The following is a 27,319-nucleotide window of genomic DNA, read 5'->3' on the forward strand; positions in this document are numbered from 1 at the left end:
TGCAGACTTGGCTGGTGGGAGGAACTGTGGGATGACGGTTTTTGCACTAGCACTACACATCTGATCCAAATAATGAAAGCTTGATTATTTGAATCAGCTGTTTAGTGTTAGGGGAAAAACCAAAACGTGCATGCATCCCTTGGGGTCCCGAGGTCTGAGTTTGGTTAACACTGCGTTGTATGCCCACAATAAGGCAATTATTAGAGAGTAAGGTTACATGCACACAACAATGCGATGGTGTATTGTCAGATAAATATAATAGTTAAATTAAAACGTTGACATGCTTTGCAAGAATAATGATTTCCGTAATAAGCCTGTTTGCATGGACACTGAAATCGGCCTGAAAAATGCAGAAAATAGGCACTCAAAATAAATGTGCTATCACAACAACATGTTACTTTTGGGAAGCATATTTGATTCTGAGTTTGGACTGATAAAGTTTGTACAGTGCATTCGGAAAGTATTCTGACCCCTTGGCTTTTTCACATTTTGTTACAGCCTTATTCTAAGATGTATTAAATAAAAACAAATCCTCATAAATCTACAAACAAATACCCCATAATGACATAATGTGTAAATGAATAAAAACAGATCTATTCAGACCCTTTGCTATGAGAGCAAATACCAAGCTATGAGGTAGAACCAAGCCATTGCCTATAGAGCTTTGAGACAGGATTGTGTTGAGGCACAGATCTGAGGAAGGGTACCAAAACATTTCTGCAGCATTTAAGGTCCTCAACGAACACAGTGGCCTACATAATTCTTAAATGGAAGAAGTTTGGAACCACCAAGACTCTTCCTAGAGCTGGCCGCCCGGCTAACAGGAATTGGGGGAGAAGGTCCTAAATCAGAGAGGTGACAATGAACCTAGTGGTTACTCTGACAGAGCTCCAGAGTTCCTCTGTGGAGATGGGAGAACCTTCCAGAAGGACAACCATCTCTGCAGCACTCCACCATTCAGGCCTTTATGGTAGAGTGGCCAGATGGAACCACACCTCAGTAAATGGCACATGCCAGCCTGCCTGAATGCCAAGCGTCACTTCTGGAGGAAACCTGGCACCATCCCTACAGGGAAGCATGGTGGTGGCAGCATCATGCTGTGGGTATGTTTTTCAGCAGCAAGGACTGGGAGACTAGTCAGGATCGAGGGAAAGATGAAGGGAGAGAAGTACAGAGATCCTTGATGAAAACCTGCTCCAGAGCGATCAGGACCTCAGACTGGGGAGAAGGTTCACCTTCCAACAGGACAGCGACCCTAAGCACACAGCCAAGAGACTACGCAGAAGTGGCTTCGGGACAAGTCTCAATGTCCTTGAGCGGCCCAACCAGAGGCCAGACTTGAACCTGATCGAACATCTCTTGAGATAAGTGAAAATAGCTGTGTGGTGACGCTCCCCATCCATCCTGACAGAAGTTGAGGCTCTGCAGAGAAGAATGGGAGAATCTCCCCAAATACAGGTGTGCCAAGCTTGCCGCGTCGTAACCTAGAAGACTCAAGGCTGTAATCGCTGCCAAAGGTGCTTCAACAAAGTACTGAGTAAAGGGTCTGAATCCTTTTTTAAATGTGATATTTCTGTTTTTATATACATTTGTAAAACAAAATTCTGACCCTGTATTTTCTTTGTCCATTATAGGGTGTTTAAATTGAGAAATGTTTTAAAAATCAATTTTAGAATAAGGCTGTAAAGTAGCAAAATGTGGAGAAAGTCAAGGGATCTGAATACTTTCCAAATACACTGTATGTAGCCAATTGTTCATCCTTGTTTCCCAGAATAATAGGAATGGTGATTAGCTTGAACCAGGTTGAATTAGCATTACCCTAGCATTTTACATTACAGCACATAATGAAGTGTTAGTAACATAGTAGATGCTACAAAAGTCTTAAGGGTTGTTTGGGAAATTGTTTTCATTGTGAGTAAGTATCTTTACAGTAACAATAATAAGGCTACCCGATAGGGCAATAAAGCATTATTTTTTGAGGAGATGGTATAATTGAAACAAATCAAGTTTTGTGAGATATTAATAGGGTTTCCATATTTCTGTGCAAATATTGTGAACGTAACAAGCAACTTGCAGTTTACTTCATCAATATTTCAAAGACTAACTTAAAAGTCTATTTTATTATCTGGTAAACATGATGGAGTTATAATCTGACAAAAGTCCAGCTAATGCTAGGTCTTAGTAGCTACACTAATACCCTGATGTTTGTGTTTCCTAGCTAAACCTGGAGGCCGTGTTAGGTGTCAGTACTTCCCTGCGGTAGACAAGGTCCTCTTCGTGGACGACTATGCAGTGGGCTGCAGAAAGGACTTGAACGGTATCCTGCTGCTGGACACAGCCCTGCAGGCCCCCGTGGCCAAACCAGAGGACATGGTCCAGCTAGAGCTGCCTGTTACAGAGGTAAGAGAGCCAGCCACTGACGCATGACACAAAACGCACTCGTACATAGCACTTGGAAAAGTTGCCAAACTTACGTTTGAGTTTTTTAAAACCCATTGATAGGGTTTTAAAACCCATTGATACAATATGATGGTTAGTGATTCTATCTTTAACAATTGTCTTCTAGTACCACACACAACGAACAACAATGCTCAAAAACAGGTAACTTGCTACTTTGGCTGATTGTCATCTAACAACAAAAAATGTATTTCTTAATACATTCTAAATAGGGCCGTGACGATGTGAGCATCATAATACTCAGTATCGGGGCAGGAAAAATCTGCTTTGTGTGTTAACTTCTTAAGGAAAACAGCTCTACTGCATTATGTTAAGATTAAGATCACTTTATTGTTATCCGGAGTCAAATGTATTTATCTTCCAAGCTATAGCACACTATTGTACATACAGCAGGTTAAGAGTTAGGTCTGCTTTGTGTTTTAATTTTTACCACAGAAAAAATATTGCGATACTAGTTTTGTTAACAGCCCAAATTCTTACTGTTGTGAGTGCAAATTAGGATACAGATATTGATAATTGAATTATGTCACTACACTACTGCAAGCATTGTCTACCTAGCTTCAAGATCACACAATCCCTTCGACAGGTCTGCTTAGAAATGTAGAAAGACTGGTCCACCGTGAGCGAACACACATGCTAACCGTGGAGAATCCACCACTCCCATGTATTTATGTTTGAATGACAATGCTTGGCCTGTGCAAGTGCCACAGATTTGTGTAAAAAAGTGCTACGTGTGCAACTGTCAAGATAGGAATCAATCCATTACACCCCTGAAATAGTTAATGATGGCACTCATCCTTATTTCATGTTCTTTATCTCATACATATGGTATTTGTAGCACCTGGTTACACTAACTTTCTAAATTGAACTATTTGAACACACATTTCCCCCTGTAATTAGTCAATATAGCCCACAGAAAGTTGCGCTTGACCCCATTGTGGTATTCCAACCTTTTCCTGAAAGGAATGCACAGACAGAAATGATAATTTCAGAGTACGGTTCGGCAATATTACAACAGCATCGTTTATCCATGAAGATTGACCACCATCGTAGATGGTGACGACATTGTGATGTGACAGACAATGGTTTAGCTTATTTGAACTTGACTGGCGCCACACTGTAAAAAGCTGCCGTCTGAGCACACAGCAGTGCAGCACACAAGTGTCATTCTGGATAATTTGCCTATTCCTATTTTATAGCCTATTTCAATAAATATTATAAAACCCACAGAACGCTGGAGAGGAATGTAGGCCAGACGCAGCAGAAAATTAAACAAAATCCAAATGTCCAGTTAGAAAATATTGTTTCTCTCTGTCGGATGTATGGGCATTAGGTTTTAGCCTAAAATATATATATATTTTGAAGTATAGGACACTCCTTAACTATGTTGTCTGTTTTAAAAATTGTATGCTAGTCACTTCTCTCTCCATTCGATAGCCTTCAGTCATATTCATAGCCTATCGTTTTATGCATGGCTTTCTCCCGATCAAACAATGACTGTAACAGAGTTCCATCTCAGTTATTTAAATAGTCTAAAAAGGTAAGGTAGCCAGAGGACTAATAATGAGTGAACATTCAATAGCCTATTGAAAAACCGACTGACAATTTTAATCAAATAGAAGCTTACTATGAAAAAAATAGTCCATGCCGGCCGGGAAATCCCTCCATGAGAGGTTGAAAACCAAAAGGTCAATAACCTATTCCCCTCCTCCTAGCCCTATCATCAAAGCTTCAAGACAAGTTACAATTCTAAACAGTAGCTTATTTCCCAAATATTTTAGCCTACGAAGGCGTTGTCCTAAAGTTGTTGTGGCTTTAAAAAATAAGCAGAACGAAAGTCTATAGGATAGGCTATCTCAATCACACTTTTTTAAAATTATTTTAGAATTCAAATAAAGGAATTATCCAGTTCTGAAGACAGTAGACTGTTTATGTCCAGCCCTTGATGTAGGCCTATAACCTAGCTCACTACGGTAGAACACTGTGTGTTCCTCATCAGTTATTACTCCATCATGTGCGTGTCACAGACACCTGTTCTGCTCCACCAGAAAGGAACTTTAGGAAATATTTGCCATTGCCTGCAATTGGCCCTGGCCAGGTTTTCAACAACATTACCTAACATTACCTTTGGTAATGATTCGTCCAGCATCATTCGCTTTCGCTCAAAAGCCAACTGTTCTTGCAGTGATTTTTTTTTTGTTTTGTATTTTTAATAAAAGGAAAAGTCTAAGATTGAGCAATAGCACCGTATATCACAATGTTTTATGGGTACATAATCACTATAGGACAAAGGTTGACATCACCCAACCCTATTTCCCCAACTGGCGGCTAGCGTGTAGTTTTTATTTTCCCCCCAAGTTTTCTGAGCAAAACATTTGTTTTTTCTTTGTTGGACATAATACTGTAAAAACAGAAGGAAATCAGTTCCAAGTAAGTAGCAGTGTCTAGGGTTTACCGAGCATGAATGTACCACCATCCAATCTGCAGCAACTGTGTGATGCCATCGTGTCAGAATGGACCAACATTCCTGTGGAACACGCCCCGAATAATTTAGGCTGTTCTGGAGGCAAAGGGGGGTCCGACCCCGGTACTAGATGGATTGTTGTAACCCTTGACTGTTGCAATCTCGTTGGTTTCAAAGCAAGGCTTACTTTGCTTTATGACCTTTGGCTGTTTATGTGCTGCATGTCTCACTTTTTTGCTTTAAATTGTTACGGGCTATCTAGTGCGGTTTGCTCACAGACAGTAGGCAGTCCTATGTATTCAGAGACATTTCTCCCTCATTCCTAATAGAGACTGATGTTGTTTTTAATCATCACCACGGGCGGTTAATAGATCTGAGCACAAACAGCCTATATTCCAGGATTAGTTGTACCTCACAGTCAAGACCTTTTTGTAGCTCAGTTTGTAGGTGGTCTTTTGTAGCTCAATTGATAGAGCATTATGCTTGTAATAGAGATCGACCGATTAATCGGAATGGCCGATTAATAAGGGCCGATTTCAAGTTTTTATAACAATCGGAGATTGGTATTTTTGAACACCGATTTGGCCGTTTTTTTTACATCTTTATTTAATTTTTATTTAACAAGGCAAGTCAGTTAGAACACATTCTTATTTTCAATGACAGCCTAGGAACGGTGGGTTAACTGCCTTGTTCAGGGGAAGAACGACAGATTTTTACCTTGTCAGCTCGGAGATTCGACCTTGCAACCTTAGAGTTAACTAGTCCAACGCTCTAACCACCTGATTACATTGCATTCCACGAGGAGACTGCCTGTTACGCGAATGCAGTAAGCCAAGGTAAGTTGCTAGCTAGCATTAAACTTATCTTAAAAAAAAACAATCATAATCACTAGTTAACTACACATAGTTGATGATATTACTAGTTTGTCTAGTGTGTGGGGGCGGCAGGGTAGCCTAGTGGTTAGAGCGTTGGACTAGTAACCGAAAGGTTGCAAGTTCGAATCCCCGAGCTGACAAGGTGAAAATCTGTCGTTCTGCCCCTGAACAGGCAGTTAACCCACTGTTCCTAGGCAGTCATTGAAAATAAGAATTTGTTCTTAACTGGCTCACCTAGTTAAATAAAGGTAAAAATATATATATATATTTTTTTTGCATATAATCGATGCGGTGTGTATTCGTGAAAAAGGACTGTCGTTGCTCCAATGTGTACCTAACCATAAACATCAATGCCTTTCTTAAAATCAATACACAGAAGTATATATTTTTAAACCTGCATATTTAGGTAAAATAAATCCAGGTTAGCAGGCAATATTATCCTGGTGAAATTGTGTCACTTTTCTTGCGTTCATTGCACGCAGAGTCAGGGTATATGCAACAGTTTGGGCCGCTTAATTTGCCAGAACTTTATGTAATTATGACATAACATTGAAGGTTGTGCAATGTAACAGGAATATTTAGACTTATGGATGCCACCCATCAGATAAAATACTAAACGGTTCTGTATTTCACTGAAAGAATAAACTTCTTTTTTTCGAGATGATAGTTTCCGGATTCAACCATATTAGTGACCAATGTCTCGTATTTCTGTGTGTTATTATGTTATAATTAAGTCTATGATTTGATAGAGCAGTCTGACTGAGCGGTGGTAGGCACCAGCAGGCTCGTAAGCATTCATTCAAACAGCACTTTCGTGTGTTTTGCCAGCAGCTCGTTTCTGCTTCAAGCATTGCGCTGTTTATGACTTCAAGCCTATCAACTCCCGAGATTAGGCTGGTGTAACCGATGTGAAATGGCTAGCTAGTTAGCAGGGTGCGCGCTAATAGCGTTTCAAACGTCACTCGCTCTGAGACTTGGAGTGGTTGTTCCCCTTGCTCTGCATGGGTAACGTTGCTTCGAGGGTGGCTGTTGTCGATGTGTTCCTTGTTCGAGCCCAGGTAGGAGCGAGGAGAGGGACGGAAGCTATACTGTTACACTGGCAATACTAAACTGCCTATAATAACATCCAATAGTCAAAAGTTCATTAAATACAAATGGTATAGAGAGAAATTGTCCTATAATTCCTACAATAACTACAACCTAAAACTTCTTACCTGGGAATATTGAAGACTCATGTTTAAAGGAACCACCAGCGTTCATATGTTCTCATGTTCTGAGCAAGGAACTTAAACGTTAGCTCTCTTACATAACACATATTGCACTTTTACTTTCTTCTCCAACACTTTGTTTTTGCGTTATTTAAACCAAATTGAACATGTTTCATTATTTATTTTAGGCTAAATTGATTTTATTGATGTATTATATTAAGTGTTCGTTCAGTATTGTTTTAATTGTCATTATTACAAATACATTTAAGAAAATTGGCCGATTAATCGGTATCGGATTTTTTTTGGTCCTCCAATAATCGGTATTGGCATTGAAAAATCATAATCGGTCGACCTCTAGCTTGTAACACCAGGGTAGTGACTAGGGCTGTAATGGTACACGTATTCATACCAAACTGTAAAGTATGAGGACCTTGGTATGGTCCGCACTGTGAACCTGGAATGAGTACATAAATAAAACACAAGGCCTTTACGCTATGCCCACACTGCGATGTATGCCATTGCCTTGTCAGTAAATCTGAGTTTTTATTTTTTGGGGGCTATTCCTTTAAGTCAACTGCAGCCTATGCACGCACACGTAATCAAAATGTATAATCTTAACTGGCAGATTTCAAACTATCCGTTTGTGAGGTGCAGCCGAGGAACTCTGTCGTGGCGAGTGGTGGGATCGATAAGCCAGAATTGGAGGATCCTCTGTCATTTAAATCTCCCGTTTGGGAACATTTTGACTTCACAGTCGCTTACAATGGCGATGGACAGAGCTGTGGATAAAAAGTTAATAGTATGTTCTCCACTGCTCAATGTGCAGAGTGGTGTGTGTGTGTAGCTTGTTGTCTGCTACAAAGCGCCATTACAGTCATAGAGCCAAGTTAGGAGATTATCTAATCAATGGAAGATGGCGTTAAATGAGAAGTATATGCTACAACGAACAAGAGCCAGGTAGATGCTATTTAATAATCTGAAAGGAGCTGGTGTTTGTAACTAGGACAGTAAGAAAGCGTATGCAGACTCGGATTAGCCTAGATAGCTGGCTAATTTAGCTAGCTATTTTAGCCAACTAGCTTCTCTCGGTTTGATGCAGTTAAGACAAGTACAACGTGATCATATTGGATGATATATAACCTAGCTATGACAAGCCAGAAGTTAGTCGACTAGCGCAAGTCGGTTTGGTTGGTTGCTGCCCCTCCCTTGCTCCTGTTTCACTCGCTCACAGTACACACACTGCAAGGCCCCTCCTCCGCCTGTTCTCGCTTGTGCTGTATCAGCACTGATTTTAATAAAATTGCGTAAATGGAATTTTCTGCTGCTTCCCTCACTTGGATCCGATCACGTCTATATGGAACAGGTCGTCTGTTCGGAGAGGGTCTCGATATTGAACAATTTATTTATTCATATTTGTCCGGGTGGGAAAGGCCCAGGTCCATTTCGGAACGAGTACAACTTCCAACAGTTAGTTTTTGTTTATTTGAAAATAAATATGCAAAATGTAAAAGCCCCCTACTTGAGGCCCAACATAACAATCCCCGTCTAGACAAACAATGCCAGGAACATTGAATGACTTTACAGGAACTGGACCACAAATATTAACTACATAACTGTTGGAATTTTGTTTTCTGCTGAACCGTGAACCCAAAACCGCAGTACATACTGGACCATGGGATTGCTGTAACATAGTATGTATGCTCGCAGGACTGTAAGTTGCTTTGGATAAAAAGTCTGCTAAATGACATTTTATTATGGTTTATTATATAATATAAGAACATGTTTTCTTTATTTATATGCTCTGAAGTTGTCTCCGTATTGATATTGGCTGCATGCCAGTGCAAGTGCCCCTAAGTGTTACTGGAGAGGGATAAGGGGCAAAAGTTGCTTATTTAGTAAAAATCATTTTATTTTCAATTCTTGCATCCATAGCTCAGTCTATGACTTTGACAGTGGTTTCATGGCACGGTCAGACTGGTTGAAATTACAGATTGTGCCTTTAATTACCTTAATAACCCCTGTGGGCGGCTTCCTGGTGTGGCTGTGTATACTTTGTGCTGCAAGTATTATTGATCTGCCCAGGCTGTTCCTCTCCTCTTCTGCAGCAGTCTATTACTGCCTGCCTGCTTTGTCTCGTCTGATCTGCCCCATCACTCCAAGGCGGCTCTCCCTAATGAGTAGTGACTGCCTCTCCATTCCAGCTATCAGTGGATAATTCTGTTACTAGATGATACTCTGTAAAGTCACTCATATTTCTAGTTTTACATTTTCCAGGACACATTTTTAAGAATGTTTTTAATGTAACACATTTGTGAATGATTTATGCGATTTGCGGGAAGAAGCCATTTAGATCTGCATTTACAAAACACAGTGAGTCTTTCCCTTTCTGCTTGAAAAATGCAGAAACTCTTGCTGCATGTTGTTAACACAGATCTAAATAGCTTCTTACTGTAAATTCTGCTCGGCTTCTGTCAGGTTTCGCTCCAAATCCTGAATGTAAAAGGAATAATTTTGTGCTTCAGTTGCACTTCTCTACTCAGATGAAATATACAGTTAAAGTCAGAAGTTTACATACACCTTAGCCAAATACATGTATTAAACTCAGTTTTTCACAATTCCTAACATTTAATCCTAGTATATATTCCCTGTCTTAGGTCAACTAGGATCATCACTTTATTTTAAGAATGTGAAATATCAGAATAATAGTAGAGATGGATTTATTTCAGCTTCCCAGTGGGTCAGAAGTTTACATACACTCAATTAGTATTTGCCTTTAAATTGTATAACTTGGGTCAAACGTTTCGGTTAGCCTTCCACAAGCTTCCCATAATAAGTTGGGTGAATTTTGGCCCATTCCTCCTGACAGAGCTGGTGTAACTGAGTCAGGTTTGTAGGCCTCCTTGCTCGCACATGCTTTTTCAGTTCTGCCTACAATTTTTTTATGGGATTGAGGTCAGGGCTTTGTGATGGCCACTCCAATACCTTGACTTTGCCACAACTTTGGAAGTATGCTTGGTGTCATTGTCCATTTGGAAGTCCCCGAGATCTCTTGAGATGTTGCTTCAATATATCCACATAATTTTCCTACCTCATGATGCCATCTATTTTGTGAAGTGCACCAGTCCCTCCTGCAGCAAAGCACCCCCCCACAACATGATGCTGCCACCCCGGTGCTTCACGGTTGGGATGGTGTTCTACAGCTTGCAAGCCTCCCACTTTTTCCTCCAAACATAACGATGGTCATTATGGCCAACAGGTCTGTTTTTGTTTCATCAGACCAGAAGACATTTCTCCAAAAAGTATGATCTTTGTCTCCATGTGCAGTTGCAAATTGTAGTCTGGCTTTTTTATTGCAGTTTTGGAGGAGTGGCTACTTCCTTGCTGAGCGGCCTTTCAGGTTATGTCTATAGGACTTGTTTTACTGTGGATATAGATACTTTTATACCTGTTTCCTCCAGCATCTTCACAAGGTCCTTTGCTGTTGTTCTGGGGTTGATTTTCACTTTTTGCACCAATATTACATTAATCTCTAGGAGACAGAACGCTTCTCCTTCCTAAGCGGTATGATAGCTGCGTGGTCCCATGGTGTTTATACTTGTGTACTATTGTTTGTACGTTTGGAAATTGCTCTCAAGGATGAACCAGAGGCCTACATTTTTTTTCCTGAGGTCTTGGCTGACTTCTTTGGATTTTCCCATGATGTCAAGCAAAGAGGCACTGAGTTTGAAGGTAGACCTTGAAATACATCCACAGGTACACCTCCAATTGACTCAAATGATGTCAATTAGCCTATCCGAAGCTTCTAAAGCCATGACAACATTTTCTGGAATTTTCCCAGCTGTTTTAATGGCATTGTCAACTTAGTGTATGTGAACTTCTGACCCACTGGAATTGTGAAATAATCCATCTGTAAAAAATTGTTGGGAAAATTACTTGTGTCATGCACAAAGTAGATGTCCTAACCGTCTTGCAAAAACTATAGTTTGTTAATTAGAACCACCCATCCCGGATCCGGTATATTTGTCATCAAAAACTCTGAATAGCATAGCGCAACAGTCAAATAATATTACTAGAAAATATTCATATTCATGAAAAAAGCAATGCAAGCGTTTGTGTAAGTTTATCGATAGCATAACAAAACAATAAGTACACCTAGCATCAGGTAACTTGGTCACGAAAATCAGAAAAGCAATCAAATTAATCGTTTACCTTTGATCTTCGGATGTTTTCACTCACGAGACTCCCAGTTAGACAACAAATGTTCCTTTTGTTCCATAAAGATATTTTTTATATCTAAATACCTCAGTTAGTTTGTTGCGTTGTGCCCAGGAATCCACCGGAAAGAGCGGTCACGACAACACAGACAAAAATTCCAAATTATATCCATTATGTACACAGAAACATGTCAAACGTTTTTTATAATCAATCCTCAGTGTTTTTCAAATATCTATTCGATAATATATCAACCGGGACAGTTGGCTTTTCACTAGGACCGGGAGTAACAATGGCCGCCTTTCTCTTTTGCACACAACTCACTCTGAGAGCCCCCACCTATCCACTTACGCAATGTGGTCGTTCACGCTCATTCTTCAAAATAAAAGCCTGAAACTATGTCTAAAGGCTCTTGACACCTTAGAGAAGCCATAGAAAAAGGAATCTGGTTGATATCCCTTTCAATGGGCAATAGGGATGCATAGGAACACAGTGGTTTCAAAATAAGAGTAACTTCTTGATTGGATTTTTCTCAGGCTTTCGCTTGCAATATCAGTTCTGTTATACTCACAGAGAATATTTTTACAGTTTTGGAAACTTTAGGGTGTTTTCTATCCTAATCTGTCAATTATATGCATATTCTAGCATCTGGACCTGAGAAATAGGCCATTTACTTTGTGAACGTTATTTTTCCTAACATAAAAATAGTGCCCCCTAGCTTCAAGAGGTTTTAACAAGAAATTTGTGGAGTGGTTGAAAAATGAGTTTTAATGACTCCAACCTAAGTGTCTGTAAATTTCCGACTTCAACTCTATTTGTTCTCATCATTTGGGACACTGTAAAGTCCATGGAGAATAAGAGCACCTCCTCCCAGCTGCCCACTTCACTGAGGCTAGGGAACACTGTCACCACCGATACATCTATGACAATCGAGAATTTCAATAAGCATTTTTTTTTACGGTTGGCCATGCTTTCCACCTGTCTTCCCCTACCCGGGTCACCAGCTCTGCACCCCCCACAGCAAGATTGGAAAGCTGCCGCGGTCATCCCCCTCTTGAAAGGGGGAGACACTCTGGACTCAAACTGTTAGACATATATCTATCCTACCCTGCCTTTCTAAAGTCTTCAAAAGCCAATTTAACAAACAGAGCACTGACCATTTCGAATCCCACCGTACCTTCTCCGCTATGCAGTCTGGTTTCCGAGCTGCTCATGGGTGCGCCTCAGCCACGCTCAAGGTCCTAAACGATATCATAACCGCCATCAATAAGAGACAATACTGTGCAGCTGTATTCATCGACCTGGCCAAGGCTTTCGACTCTCTCAATCACAACATTCTTATTGGCAGACTCGACAGCCTTGGTTTCTCAAATGATTGCCTCGCCTGGTTTACCAACTACTTCTCTGATAGAGTTCAGTGTGTCAAATCGGAGGTCTGTTGTCCGTACCTCTGGCAGTTGATATGGGGTTGCCACAGGGTTCAATTCTCAGGCTGACTCTTTTCGCTGTATATATCAGTGATGTCGCTCTTGCTGCTGGTGAGTCTCTGATCCACCTCTACGCAGACGACACCATTCTGTATACTTCTGGCCCTTCTTTGGACACTGTTAACAAACCTCCAAATGAGCTTCAATGCCATACAACGCTCCTCCCGTGGCCTCCAACTAAATGCATGCTCTTCAACCGGTCGGTGCCCACACACGCCAGCCTGCCTTGCATCACTACTCTGGACTGTTCTGACTTAGAATATGTGGACAACTGCAAATACCTAGGTGTCTGGCTAGACTGTAAACTCTCCTTCCAGGCTCACATTAAGCATTTCCAATCTAAAATTAAATCTAGAATCTGCTTCCTATTTCGCAACAAAGCATCCTTCACTCATTCTGCCAAACATACCATCGTAAAACGGACTTTTCTACCGATCCTTGACTTCGGCGGTGTCATTTACAAAATAGCCTCCACTTTTCTCAGCAAACTGGATGTAGTCCATCACAGTGCCGTCTGTTTTTGTCACCAAAGCCCCATACACTACCCACCACTGCGACCTGTATGCTCTCGTTGGCTGGCCCTCGCTTCATACTCGTCGCCAAACCTACTGGCTCCAGGCCATTTATAAGTATTTGCTAGGTAAAGCACCGCTCACAGATAACTGCACCTGTACATAGCCCATCTGTAAATAGCCCATCCAACTACCTCATCCCCATACTGTTATTTATTTTATTATTATTTTTTGCTCCTTTGCACCCCAGTATCACTACTTGCACATCATCATCTGCACATATATCACTCCAGTGTTTAATTGCTAAATTGTAATTATTTTGACACTATGGCCTATTTTATTGCCTTACCTCCCTATTACTTAATTTGCAAACACTGTATATAGACTTTTCTATTGTGTTATTGACTGTACGTTTGTTTATCCCATGTGTAACTGTGTTTGTGTCGCACTGCTTTGCTTTATCTTTGCCAGGTCAGTATTAAATGAGAACTTGTTCTCAACTGGCATACCTGGTTAAATAAATGTAAAAATTATAATTGGAGCACAAGTCGGCGCTCTGACTGATGTGTAAGATTCTTCTCTCCTGGAACTTCTTCTGTTGTAGTTTTTCTCTGATAGAAAATAAGAAATGCAAGGTTAACTTTCAGCAAAACATTAGGAAATGTAGCTGGCTACATTATTTATATGATAAACATTAGAAATATGAAGGCCATGCATCGTTTTTGCAAAAGATACCTTGCTTTTTCATTGTAAGCAACACTGAACAAAAATATGAACGTTACATGTAAAGTGTTGGTCCCATGTTTCATGAGCAGAAATAAAAGATCCCAGACATTTTCCATATGCACAAAAGGCTTTTCTCTCAAATTCAGTGCACAAAAGTTGAGGGATCCCTGTTAGTGAGCATTTGTCCTTTGCCAAGATAATACATCCACCTGACAGGTGTAGCATATCAAGAACCTGATTAAACAGCATGATCATTAGAGGTGCACTTTGTGTTGGGGACAATTAAAGGATACTCTAAAATGTGCAGTTTTGTCACCCAACACAATGCCACAGATGCCTGAAGTTTTGAGGGAGCGTGCAATTGACATGCAGGAATGTCCACCAGAGCGGTTGCCAGAGAATTTAATGTTTATTTCTCTACCATAAGCTGCCTCCAATGTCGTTTTAGAGAATTTGGCAGTACGTCCAACCGGCCTCTCAACCGCAGACCCACGTGTATGGCGTTGTGTAGGCGAGCGGTATGCTGATGTCATTGTTGTGAATGGAGTGCTCCATGGTGGTGTTATGGTATGGGCAAGCATAAGCTACGGACAAACAACACTTGCATTTTATCGATGACAATTTAAATGCACAGACACCGCGATGAGATCCCGAGGCCCATTGTCTTGCCATTCATCCGCAGCCATCACCTCGTGTTTCAGCATAATGCACAGCCCCATGTCGCAAGGATCTGTACACAATTCCACAAGCTGAAAATGTCCCAGTTCTTCCATGGCCTGCATACTCACCAGACATGTCACCCGTTGAGCATATTTGGGATGCTTTGGATTGACTTGTTATTCACAGGGTTCGCACAAGGTGCTTAAAGTACTTGATTTTGACACAAGTAAAATTCAAGTACTGGAGAAAACCTTGAAAATTTGACATTTTCTCAAGTTGGTTAAAATGAGAGGAGAACCGAATGATCAAATATGTTAATATATTGGTCTTGCTAATTCATTTCCAGGTCTATCTAAAGTTTTATTTCCTCACGTGTTTCGCTCTCTGGTTGCCAGGCAAGCTCGCTCATTCCACCCACACTGCCTCTCTCAGGTACAGAACTGACTGATTAGGCACCAAACGTCACATCGATAGTAAATATGGGGAAATATAGATTCAAAGCTGCCTGGCTGGATGTTAATGTTTATGAATGGTTATGCCAGACCCATTAAGGGATGTAGTAGAGGGTAAATGCCGTTGACTCACAGTTTTATTTGTGAAATTGCGTTATCAGCGTTGAACAATGGTCAGAATGCTTCTTAATCTGAGATCTAATTGCGCCTACCTCTGCGAACGAGTGGATTCATGTATGCTCGTTATGTTCGCCTGCTCCCCCGGATTTGCCTTGTTAGCAGCGCATTCACTCACCACTCTGTCCAACGAGGAACTCCGCCCACGACAGACCGAGAGGTGAAATTAACTACCTCAGCCCAGACCCACAGAGGCAAGTGGCAGAGATGTCCCCGACAGCGGATTTTGAGTGTACAACTTTTAAATCGCTGCTATTTCAGTCCGATGTCCAGCGCTAGCTAGGTAGCTCAAGGGCTCTGGCTGTTAGCCAAGTAGCTAGTTATAACTAGCTGGCTAGAAGGATGAAGTTAGACCTAATGTTGAACAGAGCATGACCTCAGCAGAAGAAGTTGACTGACATTAAGCTAGCTACAATCAAGATGTTCTTACAACAGAATACCTTTTCTCTACAGTGAGTATTGAGACAGACAGTGGTGAGTCAGGCTGCAGTGGAGGCTAAGGTGATACAGAGAGGAAGCATTGACGCAAGCAGGGAGAGAGGTTAGTTGTACAGTGGTTTCCAAACTTGGGGTCCGGGACCCATGTGGGGTTCCGTAAAATTTAAATGGGGTCCCCCGAGCGTCTTTAATCTTATTAAACACATGAATAACTTGATTTTCTTCAAATGGGTATAGAATAGATCATTTGAGTCAACTACTGGCCTTTTACGCCATCAGAATTAACTTTCATGTCATTGTGTTGAAAGAATGTGGGACCTAAAATTGTGAAATATTTTTGATTTATTTTATTTATTTCACCTTTATTTAACCAGGTAGGCTTGTTGAGAACAAGTTCTCATTTGCAACTGCTACCTGGCCAAGATAAAGCAGAGCAATTCGACACATTCTGAGATTTCCATACCCAACTATAACATTTTCTGTCAAGATAGAACTGCCAAAGGGGGAGGAGTTGCAGTTTACTGCAGAGATGGCCTGCAAAGTATTGTCATACTTTCCAGGTCCATACCCAAACAGTTCGAACTACTAATTTTGAAAATTACTCTCTCCAGAAATAAGTCTCTCACTGTTGCCTCCTGCTACTGACCCCCCTCAGCTCCCAGCTGTGCCCTGGACACCATTTGTGAATTGATCGCCCCCCATCTAGCTTCAGAGTTTGTTCTGTTAGGTGACCTAAACTGGGATAAGCTTAACACCTCGGCAGTCCTACAATCTAAGCTAGATGCCCTCAATCTCACACAAATCATCAAGGAACCCACCAGGTACAACCTTAAATCTGTAAACAAGGGCACCCTCATAGACGTCATCCTGACCAACTGGCCCTCCAAATACACCTCCGCTGTCTTCAACCAGGATCTCAGCGATCACTGTCTCATTGCCTGTATCCGCTACGGAGCCGCGGTCAAACGACCACCCCTCATCACTGTCAAACGCTCCCTAAAACACTTCTGTGAGCAGGCCTTTCTAATCGACCTGGCCCGGGTATCCTGGAAGGATATTGACCTCATCCCGTCAGTTGAGGATGCCTGGTCATTCTTTAAAAGTAACTTCCTCACCATTTTAGATAAGCATGCTCCGTTCAAAAAATGCAGAACTAAGAACAGATACAGCCCTTGGTTCACTAAAGACCTGACTGCCCTCGACCAGCACAAAAATATCCTGTGGCGGACTGCAATAGCATCGAATAGTCCCCGCGATATGCAACTGTTCAGGGAAGTCAGCAGTCAGTCAGGAAAGCTAAGGCCAGCTTCTTCAGGCAGAAGTTTGCATCCTGTAGCTCCAACTCCAAATAGTTCTGGGACACTGAAGTCCATGGAGAAAAAGATTACCTCCTCCCAGCTGCCCACTGCACTGAGGCTAAGTAACACGGTCACCACCGATAAATCCATGATTATCGAAAACTTCAACAAGCATTTCTCAACAGCTGGCCATGCCTTCCGCCTGGCTACTCCAACCTCAGCCAACAGCTCCGCCCCCCCCCCCCCCCCCCCCCGCAGCTACTCGCCCAAGCCTCTCCAGGTTCTCCTTTACCCAAATCCAGATAGCAGATGTTCTGAAAGAGTTGCAAGACTTGGACCCGTACAAATCAGCTGGGCTTGACAATCTGGACCCTCTATTTCTGAAACTATCCGCCGCCATTGTCGCAACCCCTATTACCAGCCTGTTCAACCTCTCTTTCATATCGTCTGAGATCCCCAAGGATTGGAAAGCTGCCGCAGTCATCCCCCTCTTCAAAGGGGGAGACACCCTGGACCCAAACTGTTACAGACATATATCCATCCTGCCCTGCCTATCTAAGGTCTTCGAAAGCCAAGTCAACAAACAGGTCACTGACCATCTCGAATCCCACCGTACCTTCTCCGCTGTACAATCTGGTTTCCGAGCCGGTCACGGGTGCACCTCAGCCACGCTCAAGGTACTAAACGATATCATAACCGCCATCGATAAAAGACAGTACTGTGCAGCCGTCTTCATTGACCTTGCCAAGGCTTTCGACTCTGTCAATCACCATATTCTTATCGGCAGACTCAGTAGCCTCGGTTTTTCGGATGACTGCCTTGCCTGGTTCACCAATTACTTTGCAGACAGAGTTCAGTGTGTCAAATCGGAGGGCATGCTGTCCGGTCCTCTGGCAGTCTCTATGGGGGTACCACAGGGTTCAATCCTCGGGCCGACTCTTTTCTCTGTATATATCAATGATGTTGCTCTTGCTGCGGGCGATTCCCAGATCCACCTCTACGCAGATGACACCATTCTATATACTTCCGGCCCGTCCTTGGACACTGTGCTATCTAACCTCCAAACGAGCTTCAATGCCATACAACACTCCTTCCGTGGCCTCCAACTGCTCTTAAACGCTAGTAAAACCAAATGCTTGCTTTTCAACCGTTCGCTGCCTGCACCCGCACGCCTGACCAGCATCACCACCCTGGATGGTTCCGACCTTGAATATGTGGACATCTATAAGTACCTAGGTGTCTGGCTAGACTGCAAACTCTCCTTCCAGACTCATATCAAACATCTCCAATCGAAAATCAAATCAAGAATCGGCTTTCTATTCCGCAACAAAGCCTCCTTCACTCACGCCGCCAAACTTACCCTAGTAAAACTGACTATCCTACCGATCCTCGACTTCGGCGATGTCATCTACAAAATTGCTTCCAACACTCTACTCAGCAAACTGGATGCAGTTTATCACAGTGCCATCCGTTTTGTCACTAATGCACCTTATACCACCCACCACTGCAACTTGTATGCTCTAATCGGCTGGCCCTCGCTACATATTCGTCGCCAGATCCACTGGCTCCAGGTCATCTACAAGTCCATGCTAGGTAAAGCTCCGCCTTATCTCAGTTCACTGGTCACGATGGCAACACCCATCCGTAGCACGCGCTCCAGCAGGTGTATCTCACTGATCATCCCTAAAGCCAACACCTCATTCGGCCGCCTTTCGTTCCAGTTCTCTGCTGCCTGTGACTGGAATGAATTGCAAAAATCGCTGAAGTTGGAGACTTATCTCCCTCACCAACTTCAAACATCTGCTATCTGAGCAGTTAACCAATCGCTGCAGCTGTACATAGTCTATCGGTAAATAGCCCACCCATTTTTACCTACCTCATCCCCATACTGTTTTTATTCATTTACTTTTCTGCTCTTTTGCACACCAATATCTCTACCTGTACATGACCATCTGATCATTTATCACTCCAGTGTTATTAACCTGCAAAATTGTAATTATTCGCCTACCTCCTCATGCCTTTTGCACACAATGTATATAGACTACCCCTTTTTTTTCTACTGTGTTATTGACTTGTTAATTGTTTACTTACTCCATGTGTAACTTTGTGTTGTCTGTTCACACTGCTATGCTTTATCTTGGCCAGGTCGCAGTTGCAAATGAGAACTTGTTCTCAACTAGCCTACCTGGTTAAATAAAGGTGAAATGAAAAAAATAAATAAAAATGAAACATACAACAACACAGAGTTACGCATGGAATAAACAAAACACAGTCAATAATACAGTAAAACAAAAGAAAACAACAAAAAGTATATATACAGTGAGTGCAAATCGGGTAAGATAAGGGAGTTAAGGCAATAAATAGGCCATGGTGGCGAAGTAATTACAATATCGCAATTAAACACTGGAATGGTAGATGTGCAGAAGATGAATGGGCAAGTAAAGATACTGGGGTGCAAAGGAGAACGATAAATAAATACTGTATGGGGGTGAGGTAGGTAGATAGATGGGCTGTTTACAGGTGCTGTGATCTGTGAGCTGCTCTGACAGCTGGTGCTTAAAGCTAGTGAGGGAGATGTGAGTCTCCAGCTTCAGAGATTTTTGCAGTTCGTTCAAGTCATTGGCAGCAGAGAACTGGAAGGAAAGACAACCAAAGATGACAATAATACAACATATTATTATTGTCATGTACACTGAGCAAAAATATAAACGCAACATGCAAGAATTTCAAAGATTTTACTGAGTAACAGTTCATATACAGTGGCGCAAAAAAGTATTTAGTCAGCCACCAATTGTGCAAGTTCTCCCACTTAAAAAGATGAGAGACCTGTAATTTTCATCATAGGTACACTTCAACTATGACAGACAAAATGAGAAGAAAAAAATCCAGAAAATCACAGTAAGATTATTTATGAATTTATTTGCAAATTATGGTGGAAAATAAGAATTTGGTCACCTACAAATAAGCATGATTTCTGGCTCTCACAGACCTATAACTTATTCTTTAAGAGGCTCCTCTTTCCTCCACTCGATACCTGTATTAATGGCATCTGTTTGAACTTGTTATCAGTATAAAAGACACCTGTCCACAACCTCAAACAGTCACACTCCAAACTCCACTATGGCCACGAACAAAGAGCTGTCAAAGGACACCAGAAACAAAATTGTAGACCTGCACCAGGCTGGGAAGACAATCTGCAATAGGTAAGCAGCTTGGTTTGAAGAAAATAACTGAGAGCAATTATTAGGAAATGGAAGACATACAAGACCACTAATAATCTCCCTCGATCTGGGGCTCCACGCAAGATCTCACCCCGTGGGGTCAAAATGATCACAAGAACGGTGAGCAAAAATCCCAGAACCACACGGGGGGACCTAGTGAATGATCTGCAGAGAGCTGGGACCAAAGTAACAAAGCCTATCATCAGTAACACACTACGCCGCCAGGGACTCAAATCCTGCAGTACCAGACGTGTCCCCCTGCTTAAGCCAGTACATGTCCAGGCCCGTCTGAAGTTTGCTAGAGAGCATTTGGATGATCCAGAAGAAAATTGGAGAATGTCATATGGTCAGATGAAACCAAAATATAACTTTTTGGTAAAAACTACAAAAACTGTTTGGAGGACAAAGAATGCTGAGTTGCATCCAAAGAACACCTACTGTGAAGCATGGGGGTGGAAACATCATGCTTTGGGGCTGTTTTTCTGCAAAGGGACCAGGACGACTGATCCATGTAAAGGAAAGAATGAATGGGGCCATGTATTGTGAGATTTTGAGTGAAATCTCCTTCCATCAGCAAGGGCATTGAAGATGAAACGTGGCAGGGTCTTTCAGCATGACAATGATCCCAAACACACCGCCCGGGCAACGAAGGAGTGGCTTTGTAAGAAGCATTTCAAGGTCCTGGAGTGGCCTAGCCAGTCTCCAGATCTCAACCCCATAGAAAATCTTTGGAGGGAGTTGAAAGTCCGTGTTGCCCAGCAACAGCCCCAAAACATCACTGCTCTAGAGGAGATCTGCATGGAGGAATGGGCCAAAATACCAGCAACAGTGTGTGAAAACCTTGTGAAGACTTACAGAAAACGTTTGACCTCTGTCATTGCCAACAAAGGGTAAATAACAAAGTATTGAGAAACTTTTGTTATTGACCAAATACTTATTTTCCATCATAATTTGCAAATAAATTCATTAAAAATGCTACAATGAGATTTTCTGGATTTTTTTCCTTCTCATTTTGTCTGTCATAGTTGAAGTGTACCTATGATGAAAATTGCAGGCCTCTCATCTTTTTAAGTGGGAGAACCTGCACAATTGGTGGCTGACTAAATACTTTTTTGCCCCACTGTAAGGAAATCGGTCATCATCAGGACTGACTTTACCACTCATCTATGTAGTCAAATGCGTATTATTGAGTAGAACTAAGTTGTTTTTTTGAGGCAATATTCTGCCTTATGCTTGCAACTAGAAACAATTGCATAATATAAACTATTTCAAATGGATGGTCCTTGAAAATAAATATTAGTGCTTTACGAAGTACTCAAATCCTTGAATTTTACTTGCCACGTGTTCCAGTTCCCGCCAATATCCAGCAACTTCATATAGACATTGAAGAGGAGTGGGACAACATTCCACAGGCCACAATCAACAGCCTGATCAACTCTATGCGAAGGAGATGTTGCGCTGCATGCGGCAAATGGTGGTCACACCAGATACTGACTGGTTTTCTGATCCACGCCCTTAACTTTTTAAGGTATCTGTGACCAACAGATGCATATATCTATTCTCGGTCATGTGAAATCATAGATTAGGGGGGGGGCCTAATGAATTTATTTAAATTGATTGATTTCCTTATGTATGGTAACTCAGTTAAGTCTTTGAATTTGTTGCGTTTTATTTTAGTTCAGTATAATTTACTTGTGTGGCTGATGGCCAAATAGCGTTGCACTTCTCTGTCCCTTGATGAAAATTACACCTGCTCTTTCCATGAGACTGACCAGGTGAATCCAAGTGAAAGCTATGATCCTACATTGATGTCACTTGTTAAATCCAGTTGAGGAATAGCTTGTGAATCTTTGCCATTCAGAGGGTGAATGGGTAAGGCAATATGTCAGTGCCTTTGAATGGGGGTATGGTAGTAGGAGTACCAGTTTGTGTATCAAGAACTGCAACCCTGCTGTTTTTTTCACGCTCAACAGTTTCCTCTGTGTATCAGGAACGGTCCACCACCCAAAGGACATCCAGCCAACTTGACACAACTGTGGGAAGCATTGGAGTCAACATGGGCCAGCGTCCCTGTGGAATGCTTTCGACACCTTGTTGACTCTCAATATAAAATGCAGGCGAAATGGTTTGAGAAACAGATTTTTTGATTGTCTGCGTTTTGAAAATGCTTATTTCTGAAAGCAAATGCGTCCCCCTGCATTTTTGTCAGTGTTAACAATTGGCATACGATCTTGTGTAAAAAGGTTTCGGTTCCATCAGTAAACCAATTATTGTATCTTTGAACTATGGTGAGTGTGGATCTGTGTGTGTGTTCCCTACAGGCTCAGCAGATGCTCTCGGCCTGCCTGGAGAAGGTAGATGTGTCCAACACAGAAGGCTATGACATCTTCATCACTCAACTCAAAGAAGGACTGAAGAATACCTCACATGAGACTGCAGCCAATCACAAAGTGGCCAAGGTGAGTCACACTCAGCGCTCTGGGAGGAGGCGAACCTTGTCACAACTTTCCTACTAACAAAGGATGCACATTTCGATAAATGTTGCTGCCGATTAACCAACCCCCATTAACCAATTAACAAATGGTTAAATTAGTTTCTAACAGTAAAATGACGTGACCAACATAAAATAGCGTGCATGGGTACATTATATTTTAAGAGCTTAAAAGACGGGACAATAGCAAGCCTATCCTCTCATATTATTGAACATATCTACTGTAATGAAGCAGACAATGTAATATATAATTTCCAAAATGCATTTTGTGGGATAACACTGTTCTGAAAGACACACTTAATGTGAGCCATTTTCATGTGACCGAGATTAACATCTTCGTTAGCAATAGGGGTGTGTTGAGTTGTCGGACAAAACGGTCGTCATATCGAATATGGGCAATCTTCTGGATACGATTATGATCAGAGTATTTTTATTTTTTAAATTATCTGTGACTGGGAAATCGCCATTTTCGCCATTTTTTATTGTCTAATAGCCGAGCTAGGTGTGAACCCCCCTCCCTAACTTGAGCTAGGTGTGAACCCCCCCCCCCCCAACTTGCAACAAATAATTTGTATCTATCTTTCCACATCTATCTACACACAGTTAATGTTCTCAGAAAAAGAAGGGAAAAAAAATTGTATGTGTGTACGTGTGTGGATACAGTTGAAGTCGGAAGTTCACATGCACCTTAGCCAAATGCATTTAACCTCAGTTTTTCGCAATTCCTGACATTTTAATCCTAGTAAAAATTCCCTGTTTTAGTTCAGTTAGGGTCACCACTTTATTTTAAGAATGTGAAATGTCAGAATAATAGTAGAGAATTATTCATTCAGCTTTTATTTCTTTCATCACATTCCTAGTGGGTCAGAAGTTTACATCCACTCAATTAGTATTTGGTAGAATTGCCTTGAAATTATTTAACTTGGGTCAAATGTTTCGGGTAGCCTTCCACAAGCTTCCCAAAATAAGTAGGGTGAATTTTGGCCCATTCCTTCTGACAGAGCTAGTGTAAATTAGTCAGGTTTGTCAGCCTCCTTGCTCGCACACACTTTTTCAGTTCTACCCACAAATGTTCTATGGAATTGAGAACAGGGCTTTGTGATGGCCACTCCAATACCTTGACTTTGTTGTCTTTAAGCCATTTTGCCACAACTTTGGAAGTTTGCTTGGGGTCATTGTTCATTTGAAAGACCCATTTGCGACCAAGCTTTAAGTTCCTGACTGATGTTGCTTCAATATATCCACATCATTTTCCTACCTCATGATGCCATCTATTTTGTGAAGTGCACCAGTCCCTCCTGCAGCAAAGCAACCCCACAACATGATGCTGCCATCCCTGTGCTTCACGGTTCGGATGTTGTTCTTTGGCTTACAAGCCTCCCCCTTTTTCCTCCAAACATAAAGATGGTCATTATGGCCAACAGTTCTGTTTTTGTTTCATCAGACCAGAGGGCATTTCTCAAAATCTTTGTCCCCATGTTCAGTTGCAAACCGTAGTCTGGCTTTTTTTTATGGCGGTTTTGGAGCAGTGGCTTCTTCCTTCCTGAGCGGCCTTTCAGGTTATGTCGATATAGGACTCATTTTACTCTGGGTATAGATACTTTTGTACCTGTTTCCTCCAGCATCTTCACAAGGTTGTTCTGGGGTTTATTTGCACTTTTTGCACCAATATTACTTTCATCTCCAGGAGACCGAACACGTCTCCTTCCTGAGCGGTGTGATGGCTGCGTGGTCCCATAGTGTTTATACTTGCATACTATTGTTTGTACAGATGAACGTGGTACCTTCAAGCATTTGGAAATTTCTCCCAAGGATGAATCAGACTTGTGGAGGTCTACAATTGGCTGATTTCTTTTGATTTTCCCACGATGTCAAGCAAAGAGGCATGGAGTTTGAAGGTAGGCCTTGAAATACATCCACAGGTACACCTCCAATTGACTCAAATGATGTCAATTAGACTAATTGACATCACCTCAGAAGCTTCTTAAAGCCAGGACATAATTTTCGGGAATTTTCCAAGCTATTTAACGGCACAGTCAACTTAGTGTATGTGAACTTCTGACCCACTGTCATGCACAAAGTAGATGTCCTAACCGACTTGCCAAAACTATAGTTTGTTAACAATAAATGTGTGGAGTGGTTGAAAAACTAGTTTTAATGAATAGTTTTAATTATGTAAACTTCCGACTTCAACTATATGTACAGTGGGGCAAAAAGTATTTAGTCAGCCACCAATTGTGCAAGTTCTCCCACTTAAAAAGATGAGAGGCCTGTAATTTTCATCGTAGGTACACTTCAACTATGACAGACAAAATGAGAAGGAAAAAAATCCAGAGAATCACATTGTAGGATTTTGTGAGTAGCGCATCCGTCTAAGGCATTGCATCTCGGTGCAAGAGGCTTTACTTCAGTCCCTGGTTCGATTTTCAGGCTGTATCACAGCCGACCGTGATTGGGAGTGCCACTGTCATCGGGAGTGCCATAAGGCGGCGGAAAAACTGGGTTTGGCCAGGGTAGGCCTTCGTTGTAAATAAGAATGGTTTCTTACCTGACTTGCCTAGTTAAATAAAGGTTCAATTTAAAAACAACTGGCAGCAACCGCAGCACAAATCAATAGGAGGAGAGCAGTGGCTGGTGCTGAAAATATAGCTTGTTATGCAAGTGTTGCACACCAACAGATGGAGAAGACTGGTGTAGGTTGAGAAATTAATTTCAACAAAAATCTTCATTTTAATTTGACTTTACAAACAACAAGAGGGCTTAATTGGATTATTTCTTCGGAGCCTAGAGCTATAGAAAATAACTTAACTGGTTGAGATAGGTTATGAGGCTTACGCCAACTTAGTTGCAACTGGTCAAAAATGTAGCATCCTACATAAAACACTAATTTGAAGAAAAAAAGTCTGCACGATCGAACTACAACAATGTACCTAATAATTAATAGCGCACATTTGTAAATCCCAATCTCTAAAAGTAATTGGAAAGGTAGATACACATTTTTTGACACAATAAAGAAGGGAAACAAGATGTAGTTTTATTTACAGTAGTGATGGACAACTGGAGGCATTTTGCAAACATGTTTTCAAATGCTTGTTTCTCACAACTGTAGCAGGTGTAGCCCATCATGCAAATGTTTCCTAAGAGCAGGACAATAGACTTTTTGTAACCCGGCTACTGTTGTGAAAACCCCTCAACCCCGCAATGTATTCGATGCTTAACTACTCTAAAGTGTTACATTTCTAACTGAAAACAGCAGTACAGTATGTCTTCAGCAACATGCTTTCGTTAATAAATAAAACGAGAAAAAAGTAATTCAAATGCAGATGTTTATATAAACTATATTTTAGTCGCACTTCCACCCAGCTCCACGACCACAGGTAAAACCTTGCTGAGATGATCAATGTATTTGTTTTCTTGTTGTATCGTCAATTTCTCTAGCCGAAACATCTTGATGGCCTTGACCAGTTTATCTTTTCTTGGCGGAGTTACGGATGAATGTTTTCAGTTGATGCCAAACAAGTTCGATTGGGTTTAAATCTGGAGACCTACATGTGGAGATGAACAACATATTTTTTAGATATACTGTAGTCGTTATTTATTTATTTGTATTATTTATTATTTAACCTTTTTATTTGACTACATAAAGGTCTACTTACTCTACTCTCCAGTTTATGCTCATTTGCAATGCAAACCCGGTCGTCAGTGCGTTTTGGGTCATTGTCTGCGTTTGGAGAAGAAAAAAATACATTTAGCCTAACAGCCAAAATTAGGTACAATAATAGAAATATACATGTAAATAGGCCTAAACGTAACAAAATATTGCTATAATCCTACCTCGAAAGAAACGATGTGTACACAGAAACACCTCTCTGACATAGGGTCCAGTAAATCTGTTGGTGATTTATTCCTCAAAGACAATAAGACACATCCTGCTTGTGTTGCGCGTTTCAGTATTTGTTTGGCTGCTGTTTTTATATTTGCTATGCTCTAATACATTTTTTCATTAGAACTGCGCCTCTGGTATTACTTTAAAAAAAAAGATTATTATTTATTTAGTGTTTACACTGTTCCAAATGGTCAAATGTATATTTATAGTGATGCGCTGATATTACATTTTTGGCCGATATCCGTTATTTTCCTTGCCCCAAAAAAACGATACCGATACTTACAATTTAAGCGGCCATTTCAGCATTCTAGTACAGTTAAATAGTTAACACACACGGACGCAGCGGTCTAAGGCACTCCATCTCAGTGTAAGAGACGTTACTACAATCTCTGGTTCCAATCCAGGTACGTTGTCACATTCGGCTGTGATTGGGAGTCCCATAGGGCAACGCACAATTGGTCCAGTGTTGTTTTTGGCATTTACATATGTCCCCATTACCAGTAAAACATAATCAAAACCTATTTCTTTCACTTACTTGCTATGCTGTTATGTTAATTTGTTCAGTCGTTTCATATTTCAACCAGGATTTCATCATGCATGTCAAGCAGTGAAGTTTCAGCACTGTCTGTCCGTGGCCTCTCTTCCTCGGTGCGCACGGTCACTATGTCCATTTCCATCTTGTCCAGCTGTGTATCTCACGTAAACCCTGGTTTTCTTGTCTGCATCGAAATAGCGGTTATTGTACTTAGCATAGA

The 27,319-nt window shown here is 41.4% G+C and overlaps 1 protein-coding gene across 18 annotated transcripts in view; it reads left to right on the top strand.

The window, feature by feature from the left end:
• LOC139381137 (dual E2 ubiquitin-conjugating enzyme/E3 ubiquitin-protein ligase BIRC6-like) overlaps positions 1 to 27,319 on the top strand; it is a 141,314-nt gene that overhangs the window by 1,571 nt on the left and 112,424 nt on the right. For all 18 annotated transcript variants that reach the window (XM_071124458.1, XM_071124463.1, XM_071124468.1 and 15 more), the window contains exons 2-3: positions 2,219 to 2,400; positions 22,509 to 22,646. In XM_071124458.1, coding sequence (XP_070980559.1) covers positions 2,219 to 2,400; positions 22,509 to 22,646 — 320 coding nt within the window. The remainder of the gene's footprint in view (positions 1 to 2,218; positions 2,401 to 22,508; positions 22,647 to 27,319) is intronic.

Source organism: Oncorhynchus clarkii, chromosome 23 (assembly GCF_045791955.1).
Source record: "Oncorhynchus clarkii lewisi isolate Uvic-CL-2024 chromosome 23, UVic_Ocla_1.0, whole genome shotgun sequence".
Taxonomy (NCBI): Eukaryota; Metazoa; Chordata; class Actinopteri; order Salmoniformes; family Salmonidae; genus Oncorhynchus; species Oncorhynchus clarkii.